The 25743-nt window shown below is 52.8% G+C and overlaps 9 protein-coding genes across 9 annotated transcripts; 7 read left to right on the forward strand and 2 right to left on the reverse strand.

The window, feature by feature from the left end:
- Positions 1 to 345: 345 nt before the first annotated feature.
- BDP55DRAFT_341072 (uncharacterized protein) lies at positions 346 to 1650 on the reverse strand. The gene is made up of 3 exons (XM_060566919.1): positions 1154 to 1650; positions 879 to 1093; positions 346 to 832 (listed from the first exon to the last, which is right to left on the reverse strand). Exons 1-3 carry the CDS (start codon positions 1491 to 1493, stop codon positions 581 to 583), a joined length of 807 nt encoding a protein of 268 aa, XP_060433876.1. The 5' UTR covers positions 1494 to 1650; the 3' UTR covers positions 346 to 580.
- A 29-nt stretch (positions 1651 to 1679) lies between these two features.
- On the forward strand, positions 1680 to 2650 carry BDP55DRAFT_341194 (uncharacterized protein). The gene has a single exon (XM_060566921.1). It carries the CDS (start codon positions 1912 to 1914, stop codon positions 2416 to 2418), a length of 507 nt encoding a protein of 168 aa, XP_060433877.1. The 5' UTR covers positions 1680 to 1911; the 3' UTR covers positions 2419 to 2650.
- Positions 2323 to 3277, forward strand: BDP55DRAFT_341197 (uncharacterized protein). Its single transcript, XM_060566922.1, has 2 exons — positions 2323 to 2882; positions 2945 to 3277. The coding sequence occupies exons 1-2, from the start codon at positions 2441 to 2443 to the stop codon at positions 3016 to 3018; spliced, it is 516 nt and encodes a 171-aa protein (XP_060433878.1). The 5' UTR covers positions 2323 to 2440; the 3' UTR covers positions 3019 to 3277.
- Positions 3278 to 5623: 2346 nt separating this feature from the next.
- On the reverse strand, positions 5624 to 7492 carry BDP55DRAFT_341333 (uncharacterized protein). Its single transcript, XM_060566923.1, has 3 exons — positions 6850 to 7492; positions 5869 to 6122; positions 5624 to 5791 (listed from the first exon to the last, which is right to left on the reverse strand). Exons 1-3 carry the CDS (start codon positions 7127 to 7129, stop codon positions 5729 to 5731), a joined length of 597 nt encoding a protein of 198 aa, XP_060433879.1. The 5' UTR covers positions 7130 to 7492; the 3' UTR covers positions 5624 to 5728.
- A 1223-nt stretch (positions 7493 to 8715) lies between these two features.
- Positions 8716 to 9785, forward strand: BDP55DRAFT_341436 (uncharacterized protein). The gene has a single exon (XM_060566924.1). The coding sequence runs from the start codon at positions 9111 to 9113 to the stop codon at positions 9654 to 9656; it is 546 nt and encodes a 181-aa protein (XP_060433880.1). The 5' UTR covers positions 8716 to 9110; the 3' UTR covers positions 9657 to 9785.
- A 1898-nt stretch (positions 9786 to 11683) lies between these two features.
- Positions 11684 to 14645, forward strand: BDP55DRAFT_544201 (glycosyl hydrolase family 3 N terminal domain-containing protein; the record flags this gene model as incomplete). The annotated part of the gene is made up of 7 exons (XM_060568465.1): positions 11684 to 11881; positions 11938 to 12063; positions 12115 to 12373; positions 12424 to 12643; positions 12702 to 14004; positions 14054 to 14544; positions 14597 to 14645. 7 exons carry the CDS (start codon positions 11684 to 11686, stop codon positions 14643 to 14645), a joined length of 2646 nt encoding a protein of 881 aa, XP_060433881.1.
- Positions 14646 to 17139: 2494 nt separating this feature from the next.
- Positions 17140 to 19314, forward strand: BDP55DRAFT_690908 (calcineurin-like phosphoesterase; the record flags this gene model as incomplete). The annotated part of the gene is made up of 2 exons (XM_060576917.1): positions 17140 to 17514; positions 17569 to 19314. The coding sequence occupies 2 exons, from the start codon at positions 17140 to 17142 to the stop codon at positions 19312 to 19314; spliced, it is 2121 nt and encodes a 706-aa protein (XP_060433882.1).
- A 678-nt stretch (positions 19315 to 19992) lies between these two features.
- Positions 19993 to 22134, forward strand: BDP55DRAFT_755732 (uncharacterized protein; the record flags this gene model as incomplete). Its single annotated transcript, XM_060580748.1, has 4 exons — positions 19993 to 20029; positions 20075 to 20263; positions 20372 to 20532; positions 20569 to 22134. 4 exons carry the CDS (start codon positions 19993 to 19995, stop codon positions 21946 to 21948), a joined length of 1767 nt encoding a protein of 588 aa, XP_060433883.1. The 3' UTR covers positions 21949 to 22134.
- A 1249-nt stretch (positions 22135 to 23383) lies between these two features.
- BDP55DRAFT_341467 (cytochrome P450) lies at positions 23384 to 25735 on the forward strand. Its single transcript, XM_060566925.1, has 5 exons — positions 23384 to 23729; positions 23814 to 24710; positions 24800 to 25114; positions 25231 to 25397; positions 25452 to 25735. Exons 1-5 carry the CDS (start codon positions 23679 to 23681, stop codon positions 25612 to 25614), a joined length of 1593 nt encoding a protein of 530 aa, XP_060433884.1. The 5' UTR covers positions 23384 to 23678; the 3' UTR covers positions 25615 to 25735.
- Positions 25736 to 25743: the final 8 nt, after the last annotated feature.

The following is a 25743-nucleotide window of genomic DNA, read 5'->3' on the forward strand; positions in this document are numbered from 1 at the left end:
TCTTGCGTTGATCACTCCTTTTCAGGAATCACTGACGCATCTTCACAACGATCCCAGCTAGCCCCGATCTCGGCGCCGTTCCAAAATTTGAAGTCTCGCCCCCAAGACTAAAGCTGTCAGTGACTCAGGAGTCAGTGGTCCTCGTCGCCGACCCTGTTCACCCTGCGAGTTTCCCAGGCATCTGCTTCTCATCCCTGTGATCCCCGGCTGCGATACCCGCCTAGCGCGCCCGGTCGGCCAAGCCGGGAGCCGTTGTGGATTCTCCAGCTCGGCCCCGTCGACTAAACCTTTTCACGATATCTCTTGTGGGGTTAGGCCCTTTGGTTCGTCTTCCGGGGTGTCGTCTTTCCGCGATTTGTATACGAAATGCGAACAAGCCTCCCTCGGCTCGTCAACCCTTCGCTATAACCGATGCTGTGAAGATAGAAGCAATGGCATAAAGGACGGTCGGTGGCATGGGCTCACTGCGGTTGGCAGCGTTGGTTTCCTGACAGATCCCCGTTACTAACAAACACAACCAGCACAGCGGCGTATCTGAGTATGATTGTTAACACGGTTCCCAGAATATCGTGAGGGCCTCTTACGCTGCCGTCCCTGCGAAGATCTCCGCCCGTTTTGCATTTGTTGTCAAACCTACGCATAACGCAAACGCAACCGTGGAGGTACATATCATGCCAACCTTCGCTGACCACCTACAGACGTAGGAAAAGCCGACGATGGCCCCGATGAGCAGAGCCGCAGCGAGTGCGATACTGATCAAACCGACTGCCACCGTGATGGACTTTTCGTTATAGCGACGGATTCGATGAACGCCGTCTCGGGACAACTCCTCCTTGACAATGTCAGAATACCATAGACAAGATGTTAGGCAATATTACCTGCCCCGGCCAACAGGCTCGGAGTTGTTTGGAAAGAAAATCGGCCTCTGCTGGCACTTTCAAGGAAACCAAATCGGTCTCGTCTTCCAAGAAGTGTCGTGACCTTCCACCGAGCACCCGCAACGGCTGCTCGAGCCAATGCCTAGTCGCCTGCAATGCCCTTCCCTCAGGGCGATGCATAGAGGCTATCTCGCTCTGGAGTTTGAGCGTCTCATCTGCGTTCGCGTCAACTCACGTTCTGGCATTGCAGTATACTGTTTGGGGCAGAAGCTTACGATATTCCCTCAGCTTTGCTCTCAATTCTTGCACCGTCGCCATCATCTCGAGGGCTCTCGGCTCACCTTCGTTGCACTGAATTACCAGCATTTCCCATTTTCTCGCAGATTCCTGCAGTGATGTGTCGGTGCTCCGATCAACTAGTCGATTAAGCCTCTCCAAGTTCTCCTCCAGGGCTAACACCTCACACTGCAAGTACAAGATGTTGCGGGCGCTTAACCTATTAAACTTTCGAAAGATGAAGCTTTCGGAATCAACATCGCTAGCCAGTAGCCAAGAAGCTTCTGCGAAGCCTTGGCCGTGGTCTATGATTTCTGTGGGCTTTTCGATGTCGTTCATGATGTCTTGCGTTCAGTCGAGAAGTTGCTGGACCATCTTCATGTCCATACTTGTCTTGATATTGTGCCAGGCAATGACGGACGGCCTAGTATGAAAGGCTGAGCAGCACCGCCCTAGCCACCAGGAATTACGCGTCCAAACCCGCCCTACTCTGAACCCTAGCGAGGTGAACGGCGCCCGTATGTGCCAATCATATCTAATGGTTTCTAACGAGGCATACTCGCTGCGAGACAGGCAGACTGTTCCGGGGTCGCACCTTTCACTTTTGACATCGGATCTGTTCCATTCCCGTGTCCATGTCTCTGACTTTCTGTTCTTCCTCACATGCAACCCCGGTTGACAGACAGCTTTCCTAACTTTCAAGGCCTTCAGGTTGTTCACGATTCCACCGATTGCTAGGTATACTTAAGAAGCGAATATGAACTCTCCATCATCTGATCTCGCCCGAAATCCCATTCAATACCAACGCGCGGGGGACTCGCAACGAAGGAGCTGTCCGTACTGTGGTGTGCGCGGCCATAGGACCTCCAACTGCTATGAGATCTCGACAAAAATATCGAAGCCTACTAGCTGGTGTTCACATATTAAAGCGAGAGTTGGGACAGAAGACACAGAAGCCTTTCCCGATACAGGAGCACAGATCAACATCATCTCGACCGTCTTGGCTGAAAAGCTACATCTTCGGCCAAAACCCAAAACGGGGCGACTGATTCGACTGCCGACTGGGGGCAGCGTTTTGTCTCCGGGTCCAACGGTGGTACCCTTCAGATTCGAGGGGGAAAAGACAGTAATAGATCTCGACTGCTTCATTCTCCCGCTTAGTGGGCGTGACCCGACTCTATCAGGGCCATTCCTTCATGCCACGGAAACGTTGAGGAAGTACAAGAACAGGATTATTACTGCATTTCGTCAATGCAGCAGATGACTCGGTTTGTATCTCCTTGGTAATGAGAAGCGACGCCTTCATGGGCTCATCGACGGTGAGCCTATCGAGGCCCTGCCAGACACCGGTTCAGACGTCATGGTTCTGTCCGAAGAGTATGCTCTTTCTCGCGGGTTCTCGGTCGACAGGAGCCCTTGAGTATCAAGTTGAGCTTGAGCTAGCTGATGGCTCTGAAGTCTCTCCTTGTGGCCTACTTCGTGGGGTAAACTGGATGTTCGCTGCGTCGCGACGAAGGGTCAAATGCGACTTCTACGTCCTCAAAGACTTGTGTACGGATGTTGTTCTCAGCAACGACTTTTTATTCGGATATGACGTGTTTTTCACGCAAATCGACTCACTTTCGGAGCCATCGTACAGCGAAGAGGATCCGGAGCTGCTATTTATCAGCCTGAAAAGGAACGGCCGGTCCGAATTGATGCAGCCCGAGGATCCTTCCAACATTGATTGTAAGTTCTGCCAACCCCGTTCTCGTTATAAGACCTCCACTGATATCAATTCTGCGTTGTAGACACCTCTGCTAATGTCTTTAGTCGCCAGCGAGTACTGGCTGAGCTCGATCGCTGTGATAAATTCGACGAGTGAATCGCCGCGCGAGGTCCCAACGAGCAAGAAGCTGAGCGGAGAGTCGAACTTGAGAGACGACGGCTATGGGAAGAGCTTCGGCAGAGGCATCGACAACTCCAGGCCACTGCTCGTTTGAACGATGGTACTCTGTCCACGTCGGCGCCGGCACCAAACAAAAACACGGCGACGGAGGCGAAGGTTAGGGGGCGTTTGGGATTCGCATACTTTTTTGCAAGGCTACGAGTCAAGGCTGTCAGGAGCTAGAATATGAAGTGTTCTTACTCTTTGCAGGTATTGGACATGGGCTTTGTGAAACATGTCGTCTCAGGATGTCCAGTTTTCACGTGCCGAGCGAGGCTCGGTAGTACTGCTCCAGCTCAGTAAACAGAGGCATCAACCACGCAAGAATCAAGATAAGAGCCGGCGCAACACTTCAAGAAGGGAGTAGGGAGCCATAGGGAGATACATGACGATCTGTTGGCATACAACTCTAGGTGGATTTTACGGGTTAGCGGCTTAGTGGCATACGTTTCGATTACTGGCATACTAGGTCACAATGGAGGGATGGCAAAAGACTCAGTCCATTTGACATAGTAAATTCTTGACTTGACGTCCAGCTAGATATGAAGTCGTTGTGAGTATCTTCAAGATACTTCCTCCACTTGGTTCCTTCGCACACTATGTGCACGTGGCGTCTCATAATTCTCGGGGCTACTCTGTTCTTCTCCTCGACGTCTATACCGGACATGAATGTAGTCGTCTGGTTTAACAGCAGTCCTAGGTGGTAAGGACGAAGGTTCCGGTACAAAATGTGGCATATCGCCCCCTCACGTGCCCTTTCCTGCCTAACAATGGTCTCCCAAACTGCCCTGTGTAAAGCAAGGTTACGCAAGCCTCACATGCAGACATGGTGCCATGATTAACCACGGTCTTTGCTTCGGCTGCCAGTATCCAGCCATGAGAGTTCGGCCCGGAAGGCAAGGCGGACGTTGCTCCTTTGGACCACTTTCCAGTGGCAGCGAGATAATTGTCAGATCCACGTGATTATAATACCATGATCATCTCTCAACGGCCCGACTTGACCTCGCATACACCAGCAATAACTTAACATCGCACGAGCAACTTCTCGTGCCGCTCTCAAAATCATCTACTAGCCTCTTCCAATACCCTATTATCAGCCAGCCTACTCTGCATAAAGGCAGCAAGCAACTGGTCATACGGTGCAGACCTTCCAGCCACCGCGCGTTTGGAGCTCATCGAGTGCCTCTTACATGTCAGAGATCCCCCACACCGGCCCTCGGGCACCGGAACGCCACACTGGCGTTCGATGTCGATGGAACCTAATGGCAGAGCTTCCATCAGCCGCTAAACTTGAATACTTCTCTCATGCAAGTTGAAGTTTTGGATAATATACTTTCTGTTGCCTGGCGCCTCTCGGAAGTCTGAGGCGTCGGTGTGGGGCCCGCGTGTTCGTGGGGCGGTGGAGGAGGCGCAGGATCACCTGCATTCAAGACTTCGCTTGAACGGGCGGGGCTCATGTTCAGTTGAAATGGATGGAATACTGCGGTGTTACAGTCGACCTCGAATACGTCGAACAACGACGAGAGACTGAAGATCCCAATATTAGCCTCTGCACGATATGTTGCTTTTGGTTATTGAGCCTAAGTTTGCATATAGTAGGTACCCACTGTCGCATAGACGCGGGCAATTAAAGCGAGTGGCACCGAGAGGCCGAACCAAAGAATGGTCCTCTTTGGGCGTTCAAGAACAAAAAGCTCCGAATGTTACGCAGAATGGAGGTGACTGGCGGCTAAGGGGCCTTTCAGATTTCCGGATGATGGCTATTGACGGATAGAAAAGCATGAAAGTTTGGATAATGCAAGAAACAACTTCACCCGGGAAGAATTAAGGTGCGCTTGGTCGGCACGTGAGCTTCTGCCTGGAGCGCGGCAGTTCGGACTGGGTACCGACGGAGAGGTATCCACTCAGCTCCGACTCGGTCGCGGGAGGCGTCGGCGGCGACCCACCGAAGGGGCCGATGCGTATTGGCTTTGGCTTCAGGCAGCCCATCCGGGCTCCGGGCTGCAAAGTAAGTCATGCTTACTCGATTTTCACGAGTTTTGAATACACGCGTGTTCAATGTATCTTGAACTATTAGAAATCGCGCTCTTCTCCTCTGGATCAATGTCCAGGTGCATGTTTCGTTCGATCCGGATTGCTCATGATCGGTCACGTATTGCATGTTCCAAGTATATCCTACAGTCTTTCAGAGACCGGATTCTTCCGGTATTAGATGGCATCAACGACATTTCGATTAGTGGATCATCTGGGGCGAACGGCATTTCATCTTCGCCAAGACACGGCACGGCAGCTTCAATCTTGACTTGTCTGCCATCATCCCGAACTCCAAGCCCAGAGAATCTTGGATCTCTAACCCCATCACGCTGAAACAGAGGGACCATGTATCTCCAAGTGGTCAAAGAAGACTTGTCGGTCACGCTTGTTTCTGTGTCCATTGAAATCAGCGTGTTGACAATGAGCCGGGAGAATCAAGAATAGGAACTTCTGTATACCTACCCAGCTTGAACGAATAAGTTAAGGACGTAGCATCCTATGCAATAAATCTTCTTATGGACAATGCGACGCCGATCGATTAGCAATTGCCCCAATTCGCCCAATTAGTTCCTATGACTGCAACCCCCTGACGCAGGTAACATCACGATCTTAGCTACCCTGACGACTCTTTGACGACATCTAGAGCTATGAGAAAGCCAAAGAAAATGACCGACAGCTGCTATAGCGTCAGTAAAAGAGTGTTCTTGCGCTGGCAGGCGACTGAATTTGCTCAATCATGTCAGTATAACGTACAGCCAAGAATCCCAACGCGAGCGTTGTTAGTTCAAAACCTCCGGCTAATGCCTTCCCGGCAAACATGGCACGCTGGAGTCTCCAGGCTCGGAAAGCCCCAAGCGAAACGATGCAAATCGAGAAGCTGTAGCACAGAGTAGCCAAAGGTTTGCCCACCGCCGTATACCCCAAGCCTGTGCCTGACGCCTGTAAAGCAAAGAGTTGCGCTACCACGGTTCCAAGGACTGCCGTGGCCACTGAAGTACGAAGATATCCTAGAAAGGTTCGCTCAATTGCTTTGAGGAAGCGGAGAACTTCTGTTAGCTGTCGGCCTATCGTCAATCTTCGGCAGCGAAGACCAAAAGCAAGGTTAATAAAATGGGGATGGCGGGACGACTTCCGACCATGGCAGCTTTCTGGCAAATGGAATTGTAAGGTTTCGTGTAGCAAGGTTGCGGTCCTGCTGTAGATCGATCCGCAATGGCCAGGAGCCCATCAAGCACACCACCATGTATGGAATGCGACCCTGCCAATGCCCTAGGAAGGAGACAATCGATTACTTGTCTGTGAGGGGAGATGTATCATTGAACATAGAAATGATGATGCTTACATGCAATTGTTGACCACGCAAGAATTGCCCTGCAAAGAACGGAGGAAGGGAGACAAATATCAAGGTTCGGGGCTCGAAGCCTTGGTGGCAAGGAAGGAAAGTTTCGGGACGACTGGGACCATCAGGAAGGGCGATCTTGGAGAGGTATTGTGTACGTAGTAGGGGGGCGTCTGAGGTCACTAAACCATGCAAACTGCTGCTGAACTGACCATCCGGTGCAGGGACATCTGGAACAGTGACATCCCATCCTCTTGCCGTGCAATCGGGAGAGAGTAGCAGAGCATCAGAGAGGATGCGGAGGGGGTTTTCTGAACTCAATCTTGAACGACGCTCCAGGTGAAAGCGTGCGTAGAGAGCAAAAAGACAGTCCTTTTGTTGCACACAAAACGTACCTAGGTGGTCGCGGCAAGTCTCAAATTCCACTACTACGCTGACTTGTTCGCTCCAAAACCGCTTGATGGCACATTCTTTGCCAGACGAAGGCGGGTTCTGGGCCGATGATTCCGCACTCGACGCCTCCGTGTCGTCCTTGTCTTTCTCGGAAACATCCCGAGCTGTCTCTGGCTGACTTTGGTTTGCTTGATCGTCGTTCTGCTTTTCGTGATATTGTGTCGGCTCTTGCGATGTGATATATATGGTGTCCCCTGATGACTGAGGCTCCTGTGACGGCATATTGTGTTTCCTGTCCGGCAGTTCGCGTAAGGTATTCCGCCTGTTAGACGCTGGAAACAGTCCAGGCCCTGCCAAGTGCCAAGAAACAGCAGCAACTAGAATATTGAGTAGATGCAGGCACCCCGACTTGGCTGCGTGATTTCAAGGTCGATAAAAATCCGGCTGTGTTGCAGACTTGTGTAAGTATTGACTAGTATCGCCGCGGGATGTGGTTGGGTCGGTAGCTTGCAGGCGATCGAACATGTTTAGGTATGATAAGACCAGTGTAAGAAGAACAAGGACGATTGTCAAACATCATGAAGGAGCCGAGAGACGAAGGTGCCTATTCTGATGTTCAACTGACCGGCAGCGTGAGCTCGGCGACGAAGCCGGGCAGACGGCAGTCGGGAGCGGCAAACTCGCTCGACATAGAGACTAAATGCGGCTGCCGGCGATAGGGACGACGACTGGCGCAGACGTTGAGTTGCCGGCAAAGATAGGGCAAATGGTCGCCGATGAAAACGAATGATCCACTAGATAGACAGGGATGGCTAAGTGGTCGGTAACTTGGCGGACAATTTGCTTTCTGAGCCAGGCATGCTTGAATTGGTTTGTAGAGGAAGTCCGGAACCAGGACTTCCTCTTGAGTCTCGTGTGGAAACTCGCTACCGTGTTCGGGCTAATTTGATTCTTTAAAAAATAAGGCGTTGAAAGTTGTGCTCAATTTGGAACTCGCCGTTGTCCTTCGATGTTCCGGAAAGGTCATCGTAGTATAGAACTGAGCAAGGGAGTCAGATGGAGACGGTGCAGCTCCCCGCACTCCACTGTTCTCCAACTTCTAGATCTGCAAGCTAGTGTCAGGAGGAGCATCCACATAGAAATGGCTAACCAGAACGGTGGAGAGCGTGAAAGCAGGCGGTTACGCTCCGGCGGGTTTGACGGCTGTGGTTTGGGTTAAGGGGGGCTGAGATGTCGTGATGGAACGGGGAATGTACTCACGAGGTTGAGGCCGGGAGGAGGCTCAGTTACGGCCGCAATAAGAAAACCTCCGACGGGTGTTCCTGCGCTTTCTGCTCCCGCCGGTGGTACGTCCACTCCACGAGTCGCAGATGCTTCCGAACCAAACTTAGGGTCGCATCTTGCCCTGCAACTGCATCTACTCCGCGACTTCCGTGCCGGAATCATCTCTTCTCAGGTAAGGTACCCGAGCTGACCTGCCTCTCGCGACTCCCTTGACATCACATCGTTGCGTATTGACGCGGGGAAAGCATATTGGATCATGGATGGGATCGATGGGACTGCTGGTGCCTGGTTCAACACCGTCCTGCCGAGAACCATTGCTGCTTTCCCACCTTGGTCAAGACAAAACAAAACAAAACACTCAATGACATCGCAGAATCCCTACTCGATATGCAACCGCAAACTTCCCCGGGAAGACTTCCACAACAGTCGGGCACCTCACGCCAAGCCCCGACTGTCGTTGATTTACATGTGAAGTCCCAGTGAGAATGGAGTCTTGACAGGCCATGTCGCCATTCCGTCCAGAGTCGCACTACATTAGACGAACGACGACCACTTGAGATGGACAGCCGAACAAGTGCTGGACTGAACTAGTACTGCGCAAACTTTATCGCCTGATTTTCGATCCGTCGTTATTCCTTGTACGCTACGGATTGCTTGCTATACGACGTACCTCTGCAAGGTGCGGATGCAACGCAGGCACGTACCGCACGCAAGCAGGTATTGTCCGAATAGCCCTGTATGGGAACCCTTCACAGAAGCCAGTCTCGATCTAGCGCAGAGGCTAATACTACACACTCGGTACATGGCAGCCTGTGGCTATAGTACGGGTTGCCCAAGAACGCAATGGTCATCGACAGGGCACGGCTGGTCTGCATCCGACTATACTGCAGTTCTTACACCGACGTAACCCTCCCCGATTGTCGACAAATTTACCGGGCCTCTGACGAACCGGAATCTTCAAACCAAATGACAAAACCATATGGCTCGATATCCGGTTCATGGAAAGATGATTTCCCGCGTCCCCTACGGACTACGGGTACATTTCGCATCGACAGCAGAAGTATCTGTTCGGGAGGGAGGCTACGATACAATGGTGGCTTCTGATAACAGTCTACCCCTGCGACGTATCATTGCAGCCGTTACCTTGGGATTGACTTCAATGGACCAGCTCCCTCTTGCGTCAACGACGCAGAGATCGCATCTTAGCGTGGTCCCGTCTGACTCTGAGCTTGTCGTGTTCGACTACTTACCTACGAATAGGGCGAATGACCCAGCACGGATAGGGAAGCTTCCCAGGAGTAGCCGCAAGCAACCATTCGACCAGGGATCTATCGGTGGGACAGCAGAGACCCAGACGCCGTCCTGTTGGGACTCGGGACCGATCCCCACCTCCCCCAGTCTCGCCGTGCAGTTTTGTCTTTCCGGCCAACCAACCCGGCCCCCTGATGGGCAAGACGGGCCGCCCAGCCGTCGTCCGGTTCCTTCATCATGGATTCCCACCTCGGGTCGCCCTGGATCTCGATAACTTGTCGTCAGCTATGCAGGCTCTCGTCCGCCTTATCCTACTGGATGCTGCTTCGCCGAATGTTATTGCCACTGGACAAAATTCGAAGCGGACACATGCAACCTTTTATATTCCTTACGACCAACACGCTCAGGTTGCCGATCCTCTGCAGTATCGACAAGTTCACTGGGTATCGAACTTGCCCATCACCTCACAACCGACGATGGCAGGCCCCTTGCGCTCCTTCGGCGAAGCAGGGGCCGCCGTCAGGCTAGCCCCATGCTCGAATACAGTTGGGGTTTCGTTCAGCGGGTGCACGGCATGGCCAATTGGGGACGCTGTCGGTTCCGATACTCCGTCTGCACCACGGCGGGTTTCTTTCAATTGCCATGGGACATCGGCTTGCAGGTTCCCCAAGTGCAACGAAGGCCAGTCTGTCCGTCGTCCCTGGATTCCTTGAGCACGCGGCGACGACTTCCGATCTGCCGGGAAACTCTTTCTAGCGCCCATGGGCAGCCTTGTGTGGGATGACTTCAGTACTGACTGGGATATTTGAGCTAGGATCTTGGTTTCCAGACCCGACACAGCTAGTTCCTCCTCGAATCTCGAGTTCCATGTCATGGGTTTGTGATTGACAACCTTGACATGCCTATGCAACCAGGCGGAACGCAACTCTCGGCAGCGATGCACCGAATGTTAACGAGATGGATAATACGATGCTACTACGAATACATAGCTCGGGTGCCTGTTGATTGAGCAATGTTCTACTTGCCGGCCACCGCCTTGCCATGTTTGGCTCAACCTTTCTCGCTGATGCTTCGCAATGTTGCAGCAGTGGTAGCCTGGACAATAGTTCGGAAGAAACGGTCTTGACCAGGGGACCTAACCAGAACAATGCCCCTATCCTCACACCCCTTGGGAAAGCTGACGTGAAGCAAAATAGGTAGCGCAACCCCGATTCTTCCCCACTTGGCCGTTTGCTGGCAGTCATTTGTCCACTAACTTGATGCGCTCCCTTAAGAACTCCAACTGCTTTCCCCATCGCCCTACCTTGCGCCCACCGCTCGAACGGTCCGTTCTTACCGAAGAGCCCATATCGCCCAGAAAGTATCAACGAACAACAAGTACGGAGAGCGCCTTTCATCAGCTATGCTCTTGCATGGTTTGGCATGGCACAGCAGCTTGACAGGGAGCTGAAGAGCGTCTGCCGGTCATGAAGTCAAGTGACTCTGCTTGGAGCGCTCAAATCCCACATTGACCTTGCTTGTTATCGGCGGCGTTGCGGTCTCCCTCACTTGCAGACATTTGAACACCAATCCGCCTCGCCTGTCCAGGGTGGTGAGAAATCTCCCCATCCCGGCAACCAATGTTGCCATGCACCACCGGGCTTTCCGTTTCCTATCGATGCTGGACGGAGGAATGACCACAAACGGCTGACAACTTCTCGTTGAAGCTTCCGTTTAAAACACGTACGTGGGAAAGTCACCCTCCGTTTAGACGTACTAGGCCCCATACGTCTGCCCAACTCTTCGGGTTCCTGCTACGTTGTACTTTGTTTCTCACCCCTTCCGTGGCTCTCGTTATCAGTCCCGTTTCTTTACTTCCTTCTGCAACTAGACCCATATTGCCTCATTTTTAGTGATCGTCTTTCATTTAGACGGATAAATGTCGGGCTCATGTGAGCATTCACGCTTGTGGTTTGCCTGCACTTTGAGTCTCATATAAGTCTTACATGCGTCCATCACCAATCTTCTACTTGGCGTGCGCTCTATCCCATAGCCACTCGTCTACCATACCCTCCACAAGTCAGCCTATTTGAGAGAGAGGGACTTTCAAGAGGTTACAACGTCAACTTTTGAGCCCTTTTGGATTCCTGAATTCAGTCAATCTCCCTTCCGCCAGACGCGGTTCTCGTCCCAGAAGCCCCGCTGCACCCCGTCAGACGCACTCCATCGCCACTTTCCGTGCTTCGCATTGCAAAAGCCGCCCGGGATCCAGGAACAATATCTCTCACCAGATAGTATCCTACGCTGGGGGCGTCTATCAAGATGAGCGCCCTAACAGACAGCCAAGCGGGGCGCGATGTTGAGGCACCTGTCTCTCCACCCGAAACCGAGACGAGCAATTCGACGCCGACCACGGTGTTTTCTCCGCCGGATAGTCCCCAACAAAAGGTCCAGCAACTTTTGAGAGATACAAGAGTTGCAGCAAGGAAGAAGCTGGATCAGCTGACGCTGGAGGAGAAAGTATGGCCAGAATAGTCACCGCCTCAGGATAGAGGGCTTACACTAATAGTACGTAGGTCTCGCTGCTTACCGCCGCAGATTTCTGGAGAACAAAGGCTATTCCATCCAAGAACATACCATCAGTAAAGACATCAGATGGACCTAACGGTGCCCGTGGTGGCATTTTTGTCGGCGGTACCAAGGTTGGTTGCACTAGACGACAATATCCTCAACTAAGTAGCTAATCTTCGCAGGCTGCTCTTTTCCCCTGCGGAGTCTCCCTGGCGGCAACTTGGAACAAGGACCTGCTCTACGAGGTTGGCCAACACCTGGCCGATGAGGCTAAAGCAAGATCTGCGAACATTCTACTGGCGCCGACAGTTTGCATGCATCGACATCCCTTAGGCGGGCGTAACTTCGAGTCCTTCTCTGAAGACCCTCTTCTGACTGGCAAGCTGGCCGCCCAGTATGTTCGTGGTTTGCAGGAGAAGGGCGTGGCTGCAACCATCAAGCGTTTGTGCAATCTGATCTCGAGGAGACTGTCTCTTTCTAACATTCAGTAGACTTCGTTGGCAATGAGCAAGAGACGCACAGGCTGACGATAGACTCTCTGATCCAAGAACGTCCCTTGCGCGAGATTTACCTGCGACCGTTTGAGATTGCTGTACGCGAGGCGAACCCATGGGCTCTCATGTCCTCATACAATCTCGTCAATGGCGTACACGCGGATATGCACAACCTGGTACTGAGGGACATCCTTCGAGGCGAGTGGGGTTACGATGGGTGAGAAGAACTCGGCCAATACCTACTTTAGGGTTCCTGCATACTGACTTGCGTTTAGCACCGTCGTGTCTGACTGGGGTGGCACAAACTCGACAGCCGAGTCTATCCTCGCAGGGTGCGATGTCGAGTTCCCGTACTCTCCAAATTGGCGCTTCGACAAGGTAATTAAGGCCATGAATGAGGGCAAAGTGGCTCTAGAAGATATCAACCGCGCCGCTGAGAATGTTCTTACCCTCGTCGAACGACTCAAAGGCGACGACATATCAGCAGAACTGCCAGAGAGAGAGGACAATCGCGAGTCGACACGCAATCTCATCCGCACTGCTGGAGCCGAGGGCCTGACACTTCTCAAAAACGATGGCGCAGTCCTTCCCCTGGATCGGAAAACAACCAAGGTTGCTGTCATTGGACCAAACGCAAACCGAGCTATTGCCGGTGGTGGAGGAAGTGCGAGCTTGAACCCCTACTACAGAACACTTCCACTGGACAGTATCCGCGCGACTTCTGAGCAAGAAGTTACTTTCGCCCAAGGCTGCCACATCTACAAATGGCTCCCAGTCGCGTCACCGTACTGTACCGAGAAATCAGGCAAGCCCGGTGTCAATATCGATTGGTACTCTGGCGATAAGTTTGAAGGCGAAGTGGTTGTTGTCCAGCGACGAGTGAACACGGATCTGTTTCTCTGGGATTCTGCACCCCTAGCTGAGATCGGCCCCGAATGGTCAGCGGTTGCGACGACTTACCTTACGTCAAAGAGTACAGGAAAGCATACGGTTAGTTTCATGAGCGTTGGCCCTGGCAAGTTGTACGTCGATGGCAAGCTTGCTCTGGATCTTTGGGATTGGACCGAGGAAGGAGAAGCCATGTTTGATGGGTCTGTGGACTACCTCGTCAAGGTCGATATGGAGGCTGGTAAGCCTGTGGAGCTCAAAGTTGAGATGACCAACGAGCTTCGCCCGGTGGCAAAGCAGAAACAGTTTGACATAACGCACAAGTACGGAGGCTGCCGGATTGGGTTCAAGGAAGAAGACCAAGTTGACTTCCTTCAGGAGGCCGTGGATGCGGCTAAGGCGGCTGACGTTGCAGTTGTCATTGTTGGTCTGGATGCGGAATGGGAATCGGAAGGATACGACAGACAGACTATGGATCTACCTTCCGACGGTAGTCAGGATCGACTCATCGAAGCAGTGGTCAAAGCAAACCCTCGTACCGTCGTCGTCAACCAGTCCGGCACACCCGTGACTATGCCTTGGGTCGACCAGATTCCCGCCATTATTCAGGGTTGGTACCAGGGGCAAGAGGCTGGAAACGCCTTAGCCGACGTCTTGTTCGGCATCAAGTCCCCGAGTGGAAAGCTCCCGGTAGGTCATTTGCTCGTCGTATCTGCAAGTATGCTGACAGATGTGGAAGTCGACTTTCCCCAAGCGCATTCAGGACACTCCCGCTTACAACAATTGGCCTGGTGAGAACCTAAAGGTCAACTACGGCGAAGGTCTGTACATCGGGTACCGCCATTACGAGCGAGCCAATATCGTGCCGCTGTTCCCCTTTGGTCACGGTCTTTCCTATACCACTTTTGAATACGGCCGTCCATCAATCAGCACAAAAACACTCACGTCTCGAGGCACAATCGAGGTGGTCTTTGCAATTAGCAACATTGGCTCGGTACATGGCTCCGAGGCTGTGCAGATCTATGTGCGGGATGACAAGTCCAGGCTACCCCGCCCGGAGAAGGAGCTTGTCGCCTTTGAGAAGGTGTTCTTGGAAGCCGGGGAAACGAAGCACCTCACCATTCGCCTCGACAAGTATGCCGTGGGCTATTATGATACCTCGGTTCCGGGCTGGATCGCGGAGGAGGGTACCTTCAAGATCCTTATTGGCGCATCATCCGCTGATATCAAGTAAGTCGTCTGATTTGAAGCATGGTGGAAAGAGGCTAACACAGTCCTCAAGACACTCCGTCCAGTTCGAAGTCAAAGAGTCATTTAATTGGATCTTCTGATTTGACCTTTTTGATGCTGCTTGATACTCACTATACCATCTCATACCTTCTTTGTCCGTGTATCTGGTCGGAGTACATACTTTGCGTGATCGAGTAGAGAGACTCATGTGAATGAGAAGGACGCTGATCTATCGAAGACACGAATAAACTCTGTTTTGAACACAGCTACCTGTCTTGAAATTTTACTCCCAGACCTGAGCTTGCGGACAGAAAATGACCTGTTGACATCGACAAGGACTTTGGGAAAGCTAGCACGAGACTCAGCTGCAAGATTTCGTCAGCTATGAGGGATGTGACTACGGAGCCTAGGGTACAGTAACAGCCCATACTTCTGTCTATAGATGACCTCAGCTGTCTGTTCAAGACACGCCGGGGAGGCTGTCGTTGGAACCAGTCGGCTGGATGATGTGTTTTCAACGGACGGTACGCACCTCTGCTGGCACCGTTTAAGATGGGCTACTGTTGGACGGTGGGGTCCAGAATCTCGGGAGGCTTCTTCCATATTTCCCAGAACGGCTTTGTGGGTGCGGGCTCTCCGAGCCTCTGCCTTACCTTATCTTGCATCGTGAGGCGGGGGAAGGGGGAACCTTGGTCTCACCCGCCTCGCGTGCTTAATCAATATCTCTCTTTCCCCCACGCATACGTGATGCCATACCATAACTCTCGCAAAAGTCGTCATCAGTTACACCCTCTTCCTTGTCATGCCCACGCGTGACCTTACCCCTTGCTAGCTATTGAGGCCGTCCTAGATACACACGTGGACGCCCACGTCAACCTGCAATGAACTCCAAAGTCTTCGAGCTGGAACATTGGTGGAAACGTGCAATCTTATCGACCGAAAAGCCATCAGTACCTTGGGTCTTGGGGATAGAACTCAGTGTCAGAGAAGCTCGGGGTGCCATGGAGCTACCACACCCCCTTCGTTCCCCTTTATTACGAACAGGCGGTGTATATTGGTGATTGCATGTGGTCGCGTGCGGTGTGTCGTAACCATGGATCTCTTTTCGACGGGAGGGTCGTGTTCAGGAACCTTTGGCTTGGAGGACTGGATGGCTAGGAACGAATCGACGAGTCGATATGTCACCAGTGGCAGCGTCGTAGCAGTAGGTAACGTTTCGGTAACCGGATGAATAAGCTGTGATGATCTTTATGGTCACGGGGGAAGGTATTATAGGTGCCCACCCCTCCTCGCTTGTCTCCGGGGCGTGGAGGTGAAGGTGGATAGTTCGGAGACTTGCAAGGAAGAGGCGGGGGAGGTTTCGGTCCGGCTAAGATGTTGTCGGGACACGGTATGGCACTTTTGGGTGCATTTGACTTGACGACATGCCATCGAAAGCTGTAGTGGCATGCACAAGAGAGTGAGAGATTCAAACGTGTGACTGTGTGATGGGTAGGGGTGGTGCTGATGGCTTCATCTACACGTCTCGCTATACTACGTAGACGGAGCCCAGAACCTCATAAAGGGCAGTATCGTCTCATGTGTTCAGGTTTGACTAAGATTACATGATGAACGAAATGATGACTGTTGAGAAGCCTTGAGATGTCCCAGAATTGGTGCAGTTGAGAAACTACTCGGCGATCTCCCTCGAGATATTGCATCGCCACAGCGTTCTGATATGTAGTGCCGACAACAGGCGCCTTGAGGATTCATGCGCCCCATCGTCGAAATTCGATGTCGATGGATGTGGCATGCTGTAAGATATGCTTCGAGAAGCTTTCCCACTTGGACTGAAGTTCAATTCCCATGGCAGGGAACCCCTCCAAAGCCGCCCGGATCTCGAGTCTGTTTCTTCGGCTGACTAAGACTGGGAGGGACAAAGGCGCTGGCACAGGGCAGGCTGGAAAGGGGGTGGGGCTTCCTCGAGCCGTCAAAGTGGGGCCGCTGTTCAGCGACGTTTCCAGTGCGTCCAAGTCTTCTGGGGCCACTACGAAAAGCAGTCTAGTGGGGTGCTTTATTTCTTTCCTGGGGGAAATTGCCGGGGCCATCCTGTTTGAATCCCGTCGTGATTCGTGAATTCATGCAATTGTCGCCACGCGTCGACCTCTCTCCTTTTCCCAATTGCGACGGGACATCGCTTTCTCGTTTCGCTGCATTTCGACGAAGGCGCCTGACAGTATGTGCGTATTGCTCGTCCATCAACCTTCTTTCGACTTATTTTGATTGGACATCGTTTCTGGAGAATCTGCATTACAATCTCGTTTTCCCCATTCATTCTTTCGTTGTACGGATAGTCAAGGCTCTATTATAACCTATTAATCCATCCCCAAACGAAGCTACCAACGACGATCGCGCGCGAGCTCCCGAAGGACCACTCACACGCCCACATACCAGACATTCGCATACGCAAGCCCGCCCACCTTGCACGTTTAGTCGGGATTGCGGCACTGATCCATTCCGGAGGGGGGCCCAGGGGAAGTGGGAAATCAGGTAAGGGATACAGACACGGGGCTACAGGGGAATGGCAGCAGCCCGGGCTAGCCAAGCACCAGCAGCATGGCTCCGCCTTACAGCAACGGCAATGGCTACGCCCACAAGGGGTCCAAGAAGCCTGCATTCGCGTCTGCAACTCTTCCGTTCCAACATTACTACAATGACGACAGCTTCCGCGCCTGCTTGAGACCGTTGTTCGCGGCCCTACAACGACTACTGAGAACACTCTGGGCCTTTTGGCAAACCCGCGGCCGACGATTGGCGACCGGCATCATGTGGCAGGCCGGCAGGCGGTTAAGGCAGAACCTCACTGCGCGCCGCCTCCTGAGCTTCCCGCACCTCTTGGTGTGTCTCTGGGGCGTCGTGCTCCTTTGGGGCGAGGGCTGGGTTTTCAAGAGTCGAGTGGCAGAATGCAAATGGAGCAACTGGGAGGACTGGGTAGGTCAATTGCTGCGCTGTTGCTGTCAATCGACAATGCTGATTCTTTGGTAGCCGGCCGGATCGAGCCCACACCACCTCGTCTTCGTTGCTGACCCCCAAATAACCGATCCCAAATCCTACCCAGGCCGTCCCTGGCCTTTGGAAGACCTGACGGTCCTCATCACCGACAACTACATCCGCAGAGGCTACAAGCAGCTCCAATCGCAGCTGCGGCCCGACTCCCTCTTCTTCTTGGGCGACCTCTTCGACGGTGGGCGCGAGTGGAAGACTGCGCACAGCGACTTCAAGGACCCTCAATGGGCTGTCAACCGACGACCGAAGAACGAGGAAGACCACGTCAAGGGATGGAATGATAAATATGGTCAGAAATACTGGTTGAAGGAATACGAGCGCTTTGGCGACATCTTCTTTGGAAGCTGGGGGCTAGGCGGCATCAAGGCCGGCGACTGGCAGAGGGGTCGCAAGTTGGTGGCAAGCTTGCCAGGGAACCACGACCTTGGCTTCGGAGACCAAGTCAAGGGTTCTGTGAGAGATCGCTTCAACACGTACTTTGGGGACGTGAACCGTGTCGATGTTATCGGCAACCACTCTATCGTCTCTGTCGATGCTTTGTCGCTGAGCGCGATCTCGTCAAAGCAAGCCGAGGTCGATCTGAAGGCGATCCATACGCCTACGGACGTCTTCCTGGAGGACGTTCAGTTTACCAAAAGGAAAGCTGTCGAGCGAGAGTTGCGCTTCTGGAGGGGCGAAGTGGAAGTGGTGGCCCAAGAGCACAAAGTGGAGGAGCTGGAAACAGCAGATGTCAAGGTGCCGACTATCGCGCCGAGTGAAGAAGGACCCGACTTCCCTACGATTCTTCTCACCCACGTGCCCTTATATCGAGACCCAGGCACGCCTTGCGGACCCCAGCGAGAGCATTGGCCTCCTACGAAACCACCAAAGGGGGAGAAGGCGCCTATGATGGATCATCGAAATGCCATATCTGTCTCGGGTGGCTATCAGTATCAGAACGTGCTTAACGAGGACGAGTCTGTCAGGCTCGTGAAGAGCATTGGCAACATCGTTGGAGTGTTCTCTGGTGATGACCACGATTATTGCGAAGTCATTCACTCCGCAGAGAAGGACAACGTTCGCGAAATCACCGTCAAAAGCATGAGTATGGCCATGGGAGTACCTACACCTGGCTTTCTCATGGTCAGTCTGTACAACCCGGTCGACGCCAACGGCAAGCCCCTGCCTGGTGCCCCAGAAAAGACGTTGCAGACGCACTTGTGCCTGCTTCCGAACCAGCTTGCGACTTACGCGAAATATGCCGGGCTTGCGTTTGTCACCCTCGTTGCGATTTGCATAAGATCATTCCTGGTACCGGTTCTGAACCTGACACCCTTTGCTCTGCATGACGAACAGCCGCAGGGCGCTATACTGCCGACCATCAAGGACAAGGTCGAGGATGACGGCACTTACAGCATGCACTCGACATCGGTGAACTCCGGATCTCGATTCCTCACGGGTCAGTCGTCCCGGACTAGGAGCGGATCCATCCGTTCCAACGGCGCTGCCCCCATGCCGCCGCCGAGAACCAAGTTGAAGAAGCAATGGGGAGCACCACACCGTGCGCCACGCATCGAAATTTTCGCAGACGAGTACGGAACTGGGATGCCGCGATTGACGTGGAAGGCGGCGTCCCAGCGGTCGAGGACGACAATCGGGCGTGTCGCCCGCGAGATTGGTGCCTCCATGTGGAGGGTTGTGTGGATGGTTGTCTTGTTTTGGGCTTATCTTGCATATAAGGGGTAGAAGGGCTGCGGTCTACTCCCCCTCTCGAGCGTGTACAATTATCGGAACATGGGGCGGCATTCGAAAAGGAGGGACCCCATCAGCATTCAGCGGGTTTGCATCGATTTGGCTGTCTCACTGGAGGATGCTGGAGAGTTCTTTGGGTTATATAAAAAGAAGGTCCGTCGTCTTTGTTCATTTGTGTATCATAGCCCGAGACGACGGGCCAAAGAGTACTGTATTGATGGTCCAATTTCGATGGATGTTTCTGGAATTGAAAGACTTTGAGGAATCGGATGCCCAGTTTCCTGTATCGGTCTTACCAGTTCCTGCCTTTTCGACTCTGAGAGTTTGAGGTTGTAACATTCTGCCGATCACGATCCCTGCCTGTCAGTAAGAACGCACTCGTCCACGATTACGATGCGGGGGGCAACGCGAGACGACCTAGGACAGACGAAAGCCTGGCAGATATAACAGAATTGTGATTAGATCGATTAGGTTCCAACTCCAACTTAAAACACTACGGCTGGATCTGGCACGTGTCTGCCCGTTGTCCGACAAAATGATATATCTTTTGGCCTTTGCAACGTACCTGAGAATGAGTAATAGCCTTGCGTAGGGGAATTCTCAGCCTTACTTAGGAGTATTCCCAAAGGCAGCACCGATCCAGCGCCTGCGTCGGACTCAACATCTTTGCAGATGTCTGAGGTGCTTCTCTGTCGGTCAGGGGCGGAAGGTACGATGTTAGCATGAGGAAGGAAGTAGCACTTTCCTTTTTCAGATCGTGGCTCCTCCTACCTTCCTGCCTTTTTTACACTTCACCAAACCAACCCAGTCAGTCCACTCTTTGTCCTTCTATACCCTCTTCAATTGACCTGGTTGGAAGCTGCACCGAATATTCGCGTCTCACACCAAGACATCCCAACTTCAATCTTCTCGTCTTCCGCATCAACGCCTAGCATTTTCCCACGTATGTCACCCAATCTCTTAATGTGCAATCTTTACTTACCAAAGGGAACAAGAAATAGGGTCTATCGCGCCAGATCGAGGCCTGATAGCTGTCAAGCCATGCATTCAGTGGTTAATCTCCCGACTCCGGCTGCCGGCGATGTCTTCACCCACAACGGAAACCTGAACGTCACCAACGCTGCAGCGAATATTTTCGTTGTGTACGACTACGATGCGAAGGACGCCGAACAACCACCCTCGAGTCTCACCGTAGACTTTGTCATGGGAAACGTCTATCTCATCGATGCCTCGCTATTCGGTCACTAGGGAAGCAACCGTGTCTTTGGCAATCTCGTCAAAGGCCTCGGACTCCAACTCGAAGGTTGTCTTGAAGGCGATCGCTCTGTTGACACGGTTTACGATGACGTCGTATGCGTTGTCAATGGACAACTCACCACGTCTTGCGCGATCGGCACCATCGCTGGCAATTTGGTCACCGTTGCTGACCTTACCATTTCTGGTGGGAACCAGCAAAGCCAGCCTCACAGTGTCACAACCAACTACATTTACGGATGCCACCTACTCGAATCCCATCTCTCATACGGCGGTGGCCTTCAAAGGGCTTACTCTGCCTGGGCTTCGATGACGTTCGCTCCTGTCCGGTCATCCAGCTTGCCTAGGAATGGAATCCCACTCCCCGCCCAGAACAGTACTTCCCACACTAATCATACCCTCAAGACCGGCTTTGTGGATCGCCATGATACTCTTGGACTTCGAAGTGCCGAAGAGGAGGTCAACCAATTGAAACGAGTCGTGGACGACTTGTTCTCGCGGATTACCTCAGGTCAAACGACCGCCACGGCAGAACAAGGAACTCTACAAAAAGGAAGCTCGTACACACAGCAGATATCCAGGGACTGGGCAATTCAGCGCGATGGCGACTCTGGCTCAGGCTACCAACGCACCACAATGTGCGCAAATTGTTGCAGAGTAGGCCATGAGGTCAAGGATTGCATTGGACCGGTGGATGTCGACGGCTTCATTTCCGCCTGCCCCATATGCAACGTACGCGACCATCACTTTTCCACTTGCAACAAACTGAGAAAGTCCAAGAAGAAGGCCAAGAAAACCCTGGAATTTTTGTATCTCGTTCAGCGTCGACAGAACAAGCCTCCCATTCGATCTACGACTTGCTGGATATCCGTCTGGGCCGCAAACAACTGCCCTCGAATGCAGCTGCCCCATACGAAGGATTTCGCCCAGAAGATCGGCCAAGGACTGATCCTACAGTACCCTGACTGGCAAACTTATGACTACTCTGCACACTTGCCACAGCGCGGCGCAACCAATGCCGCCTTACGTCGGGACCCAAGTACCGAGTATGAATCCGGAAGACCATGCAGTCTATTCCCAGGAACCCAAGGCATGTCCATAGGTGATGGATACAACGTGGTCAGAGCCAAGATGCACAGGCTGGGTATCAATCTTTTACCGAATGCCCCGAACCCGGCAGTTTTGCAGTCAAAGAAGATGAAGAGGCAGGCCAAGCGAAATCAGACTGAAACGGCTTTGGTTCAAGGAGACGGCAGTCGCTTTGCGACAGGGGCAAACTGCACCATTGTTCAGAGGCCTCTTCCAGTCTTACCACCAAAACCGGTCTTCACACGCGCCCTGACCATCAATATCAAGCAAGAAGAGGTCGATTGATGTTCAGATCGTCGAGCCTTACGGTCAATCACTTTGATGCAGGATCCACTCATTGTGTCACAATTAAGCTCATGGAGAGATGGCACTCCGTGTGGGAACGAGGAGGGGGTCTATCGCACCTTGTATTGGAGTTTGGGAATGCTGCCTTGACCATGAGTAGCCTGATACGCGTGTGGCTACATCTGAGCGTGGCTTAGATAGAGAATATCAAATATGTGCGCTATTCGATGATTCGCATGCTCTCGTACCGTCTCTCAGCCGTCTCGTCTCCTCCTGATTGTCGTAGGGTGTGATCGGGAACCTTTATGCGAGTTTCCAAAAGACGCCGTGATTTACAATCGTGGTCTTGATATTAGCGCGGCCATTAAATTAGAGTGCTCAAAATAGGCTTGGCAACGTTCCTAGCGACGCGTAGCTTACAAAGACGTCTAAGTCCAATCGCCTTACTCAGTTACAGGCTGCATTGGTCCCGTTGAATTGGCACTCTAGGTGTAGGTATTGCGGGCTCAGGTGAGGAAGAGGAGGGTAAGAAGCATCCACAAATCTTCTAGATCCAAACACTTATTGAAACAGAAAGGTGTGTAGAGAAGAGTTATGAGAGCAGGTAGGACCATTGGTAGAAGAGGATTGATGGTACGTGGGGACAAAGAAGACGGCGGAAAATGCGTGAATCGAACCCAAGGCCTTTTCAGAGGTTGAAAGTTTACCCTGACTTGGAGCGGGACCGATAGCTTCTCGTTGATTGAGCGGGCCCAATTGCATTCCCAAAGACAACGGAGACTGCCGTCTTAGGACATATCAAGTGTGCGGCAGGCGGAGGAGCACAACAGAGCCTTCCGGGTTACGTGACCTGCCTCGTACCTTACTGTGACACATCCAGGTGTATTCAAGGGTCTCTTGCCGCCCTTCAACTACACAAAAAAGATACGCCGATACATTCTCATCCCCGTGACTGCATTTCAGCTGACCTCAGCTCAAAAATACAATCAGCAGTAGCCTACCAGCATTACTCTCAAATTAAGCCCCGAGACAACTCGCTTTCGATCTACAACACTGTGGCTCAAGCAGTCAACGTAGATGGTCCTGATGGATGTCAAAGGAACGGCAGACATCCGTTCCAAGATCACCAAAGCCTATGAGCAATTGGCTACATACGTCGGAAGGTTTGAAGCACAGGGGCACTTGGCATCTGAACTGCCATCATCAACGGCACGATCCTCTTCGTGTTCGCATTCGTTCGGCACGGCAACCGATTCGCCGGCCCTCGTATCGCGGACTGGAGAGACACGCCGATAGCAACGTCAACTCGGAACAACCGTCTGAAACATAACGGCAGGAACAGGCAGATCCCCGCGGTCCCAGTGGTGTGGTCGCCTGCCGGACCCCTCACGACGTTGACTGCAAGAAGGTTCGTGCCCCTTCTTCGTCTGATTATCTCAACAGAACCACGATATTATTCAAAGCCATGGCCAAGGTATTCTCGGCCATTGAAACGCTACACAATGGCTTCGGTCCAGGGGTTCGTACTCGGCATGACGAACGAATTCAGGATTAGCTGGTTGGATACGTGAACGCGTGGCGCGACTGGAACGAAAGTCTGCGTGGAGTGATGCTGGCCGAGAAGCTTTAATATCTGAGGTCGCCTCGCAAGCATTTCGACATCTTTCTCTTGTTCTCGGTCTTTATTCCCCGCCCTGAACCGACTTGATTCGAAGTTCCGTTTTGGCAACATGGCTATCTTAAACGTCATGATCCAGGCTTCGTGCCTTGGCTTCGCCTTTGTAAGTCATGTCCTGATACAGAGACCTTGCGATTTGATCGACAACAAAAGCGCTTGTCATGTTCCTTTCCCTAACGCTTGACAGACCACACTTTACATCGTCTCGTACATCATCTACAACCTATTCTTCCACCCCCTCCGCCGCTTTCCCGGCCCAATCCTTATGCGCGCAACACGAGCGACATTCTGCTACCGACTCTGGCGCGGAACCCTCTCCTTTGACATGCTCGACCTCCACAGAAAGTACGGCGACGTGGTGCGTATCGCCCCGGACGAGCTGGCGTACGCGGACCCCGTGGCATGGAAGGAAATCATGGGCCACCGCGCAGGGAGTGTTGCGACTGGTGGCCAGGCGCCGCTCGAGTTTGAAAAGTCGGAGACGTTTTACAGGCCGATTGCGGACCTGCCGAGGGATATCATCACTGCGCCGGGGCCGGAGCACGCTAGGCTGAGGAGGACTTTGAGCCATGGGTTCAGCGATCGGAGTTTGAGGGAGCAGCAGCCTGTGATCATGAAGTATGTTGACGTGTTCATCGCCAAGCTGCGGGAGCTAGCAGAGGCTCCGGTCCAGAAAGCGTACCGAGACGAAGGTGATGGTGGGTCGGCGACGGATCTCAGGGAGAAGGAGACCGAGCTCGAGCCGGTGAACCTGACGCTGTGGTACAACTACTGCACCTTTGACATCATCGGAGATCTAGCCTTTGGTGAGCCGTTTGGGTGCTTGGAGGAAGGAGACCTGCACCCCTGGGTACGGACGATTTTCGACATGATCCGACTGGGCGTCGCGCTGCAGACGGCGAACCATTTTTCGGTGCTGAGGCGGTTCATCACGGCGGTGATGTCGACGAAGGCGATGAGGGAGAGGAGATTTGAGCACCAGGCTATGACTATGGATAAGTTGAAGAGGAGGATCGCGTTGGCGGAGAGGGAGGGGTCGAGGGCTGATTTGCTGGATGGGCTGTTGAAGAAGAAGGAGGAGTGGGTGAGTTTGACCCCTTCCCATTATCTTTTCTATTTCGTTTAATATGTGGGAGGGGTATATGGTACTGAAGAATGCTGACCTGGGAGCAGAACCTTTCGCTGCAACAGCTCGAGGGCAACGCGAGCATCATCATCATTGCTGGCTCGGAAACGACAGCAACGCTGCTCTCGGGCGTAACGTATCTCCTCTTGAAGAACCCCGAAAAGATGAAGAAGTTGGTGAACGAAGTCAGAACGACGTTTGATAAGGAATCAGACGTCACCCTCACATCTGTGAATAAACTGACCTACATGCTTGCATGCCTGGATGAGGCGCTGCGGGTATATCCGCCCGTGCCGACTGGTCTTCCCAGGACGGTGCCAGCGGGCGGGGCTACGATTTGCGGAGATTTTCTTCCGGACAAGGTGAGTCAATTGCTTCGGATTGCTTCTGGTCTCGGCCTCGAGTACGCTACCGGGGATGGTTTCCCAATCCTTTCGTCGGAATGCCCTAGCTAATGTGAGAACCCTTACTCACATAGACAACCGTTGCCGTCCACCAGTGGGCCATGTACCATAACGAGACCAACTTCAAGAACCCCTTCCTCTTCCACCCCGAGCGTTTCTTGGGAGACCCGGAGTATGTCTCAGATCGCAGGGAGGCGTTCCAGCCGTTCCACATTGGACCTCGGAATTGCTTGGGACGGAAGTGAGTTCCTCCTGACTTCCCTCAGCCCAGACACCTGCTAACTTGGCGTGACAGCCTCGCGTACGTGGAGATGCGGATCATGCTAGCGAGACTTCTTTGGAACTTTGACATCGTCCTGGCGGAGGATAGCAAGGCTTGGATGGAGACCCAAAAGATCTATACCTTGTGGGAAAAGGGGCCGCTGAATGTTTACTTGAAGCCTGCCGTACGAGACTGAGGGTCTGAAGGAGGAGCTTCTCAGTGCAGTACGTGATGGCCATCGATGGCATACCAGCTTCTTCTAGCACTGAACCTCTTTTACTACATGCGCACTTGACTAGTACTTCTCATGATCCACATCCATGGC

The sequence above is a fragment of the Colletotrichum godetiae genome (genome assembly GCF_030913485.1).
Source record: "Colletotrichum godetiae strain CBS 193.32 chromosome Unknown BDP55scaffold_6, whole genome shotgun sequence".
In the NCBI taxonomy this organism is placed as follows: domain Eukaryota; kingdom Fungi; phylum Ascomycota; class Sordariomycetes; order Glomerellales; family Glomerellaceae; genus Colletotrichum; species Colletotrichum godetiae.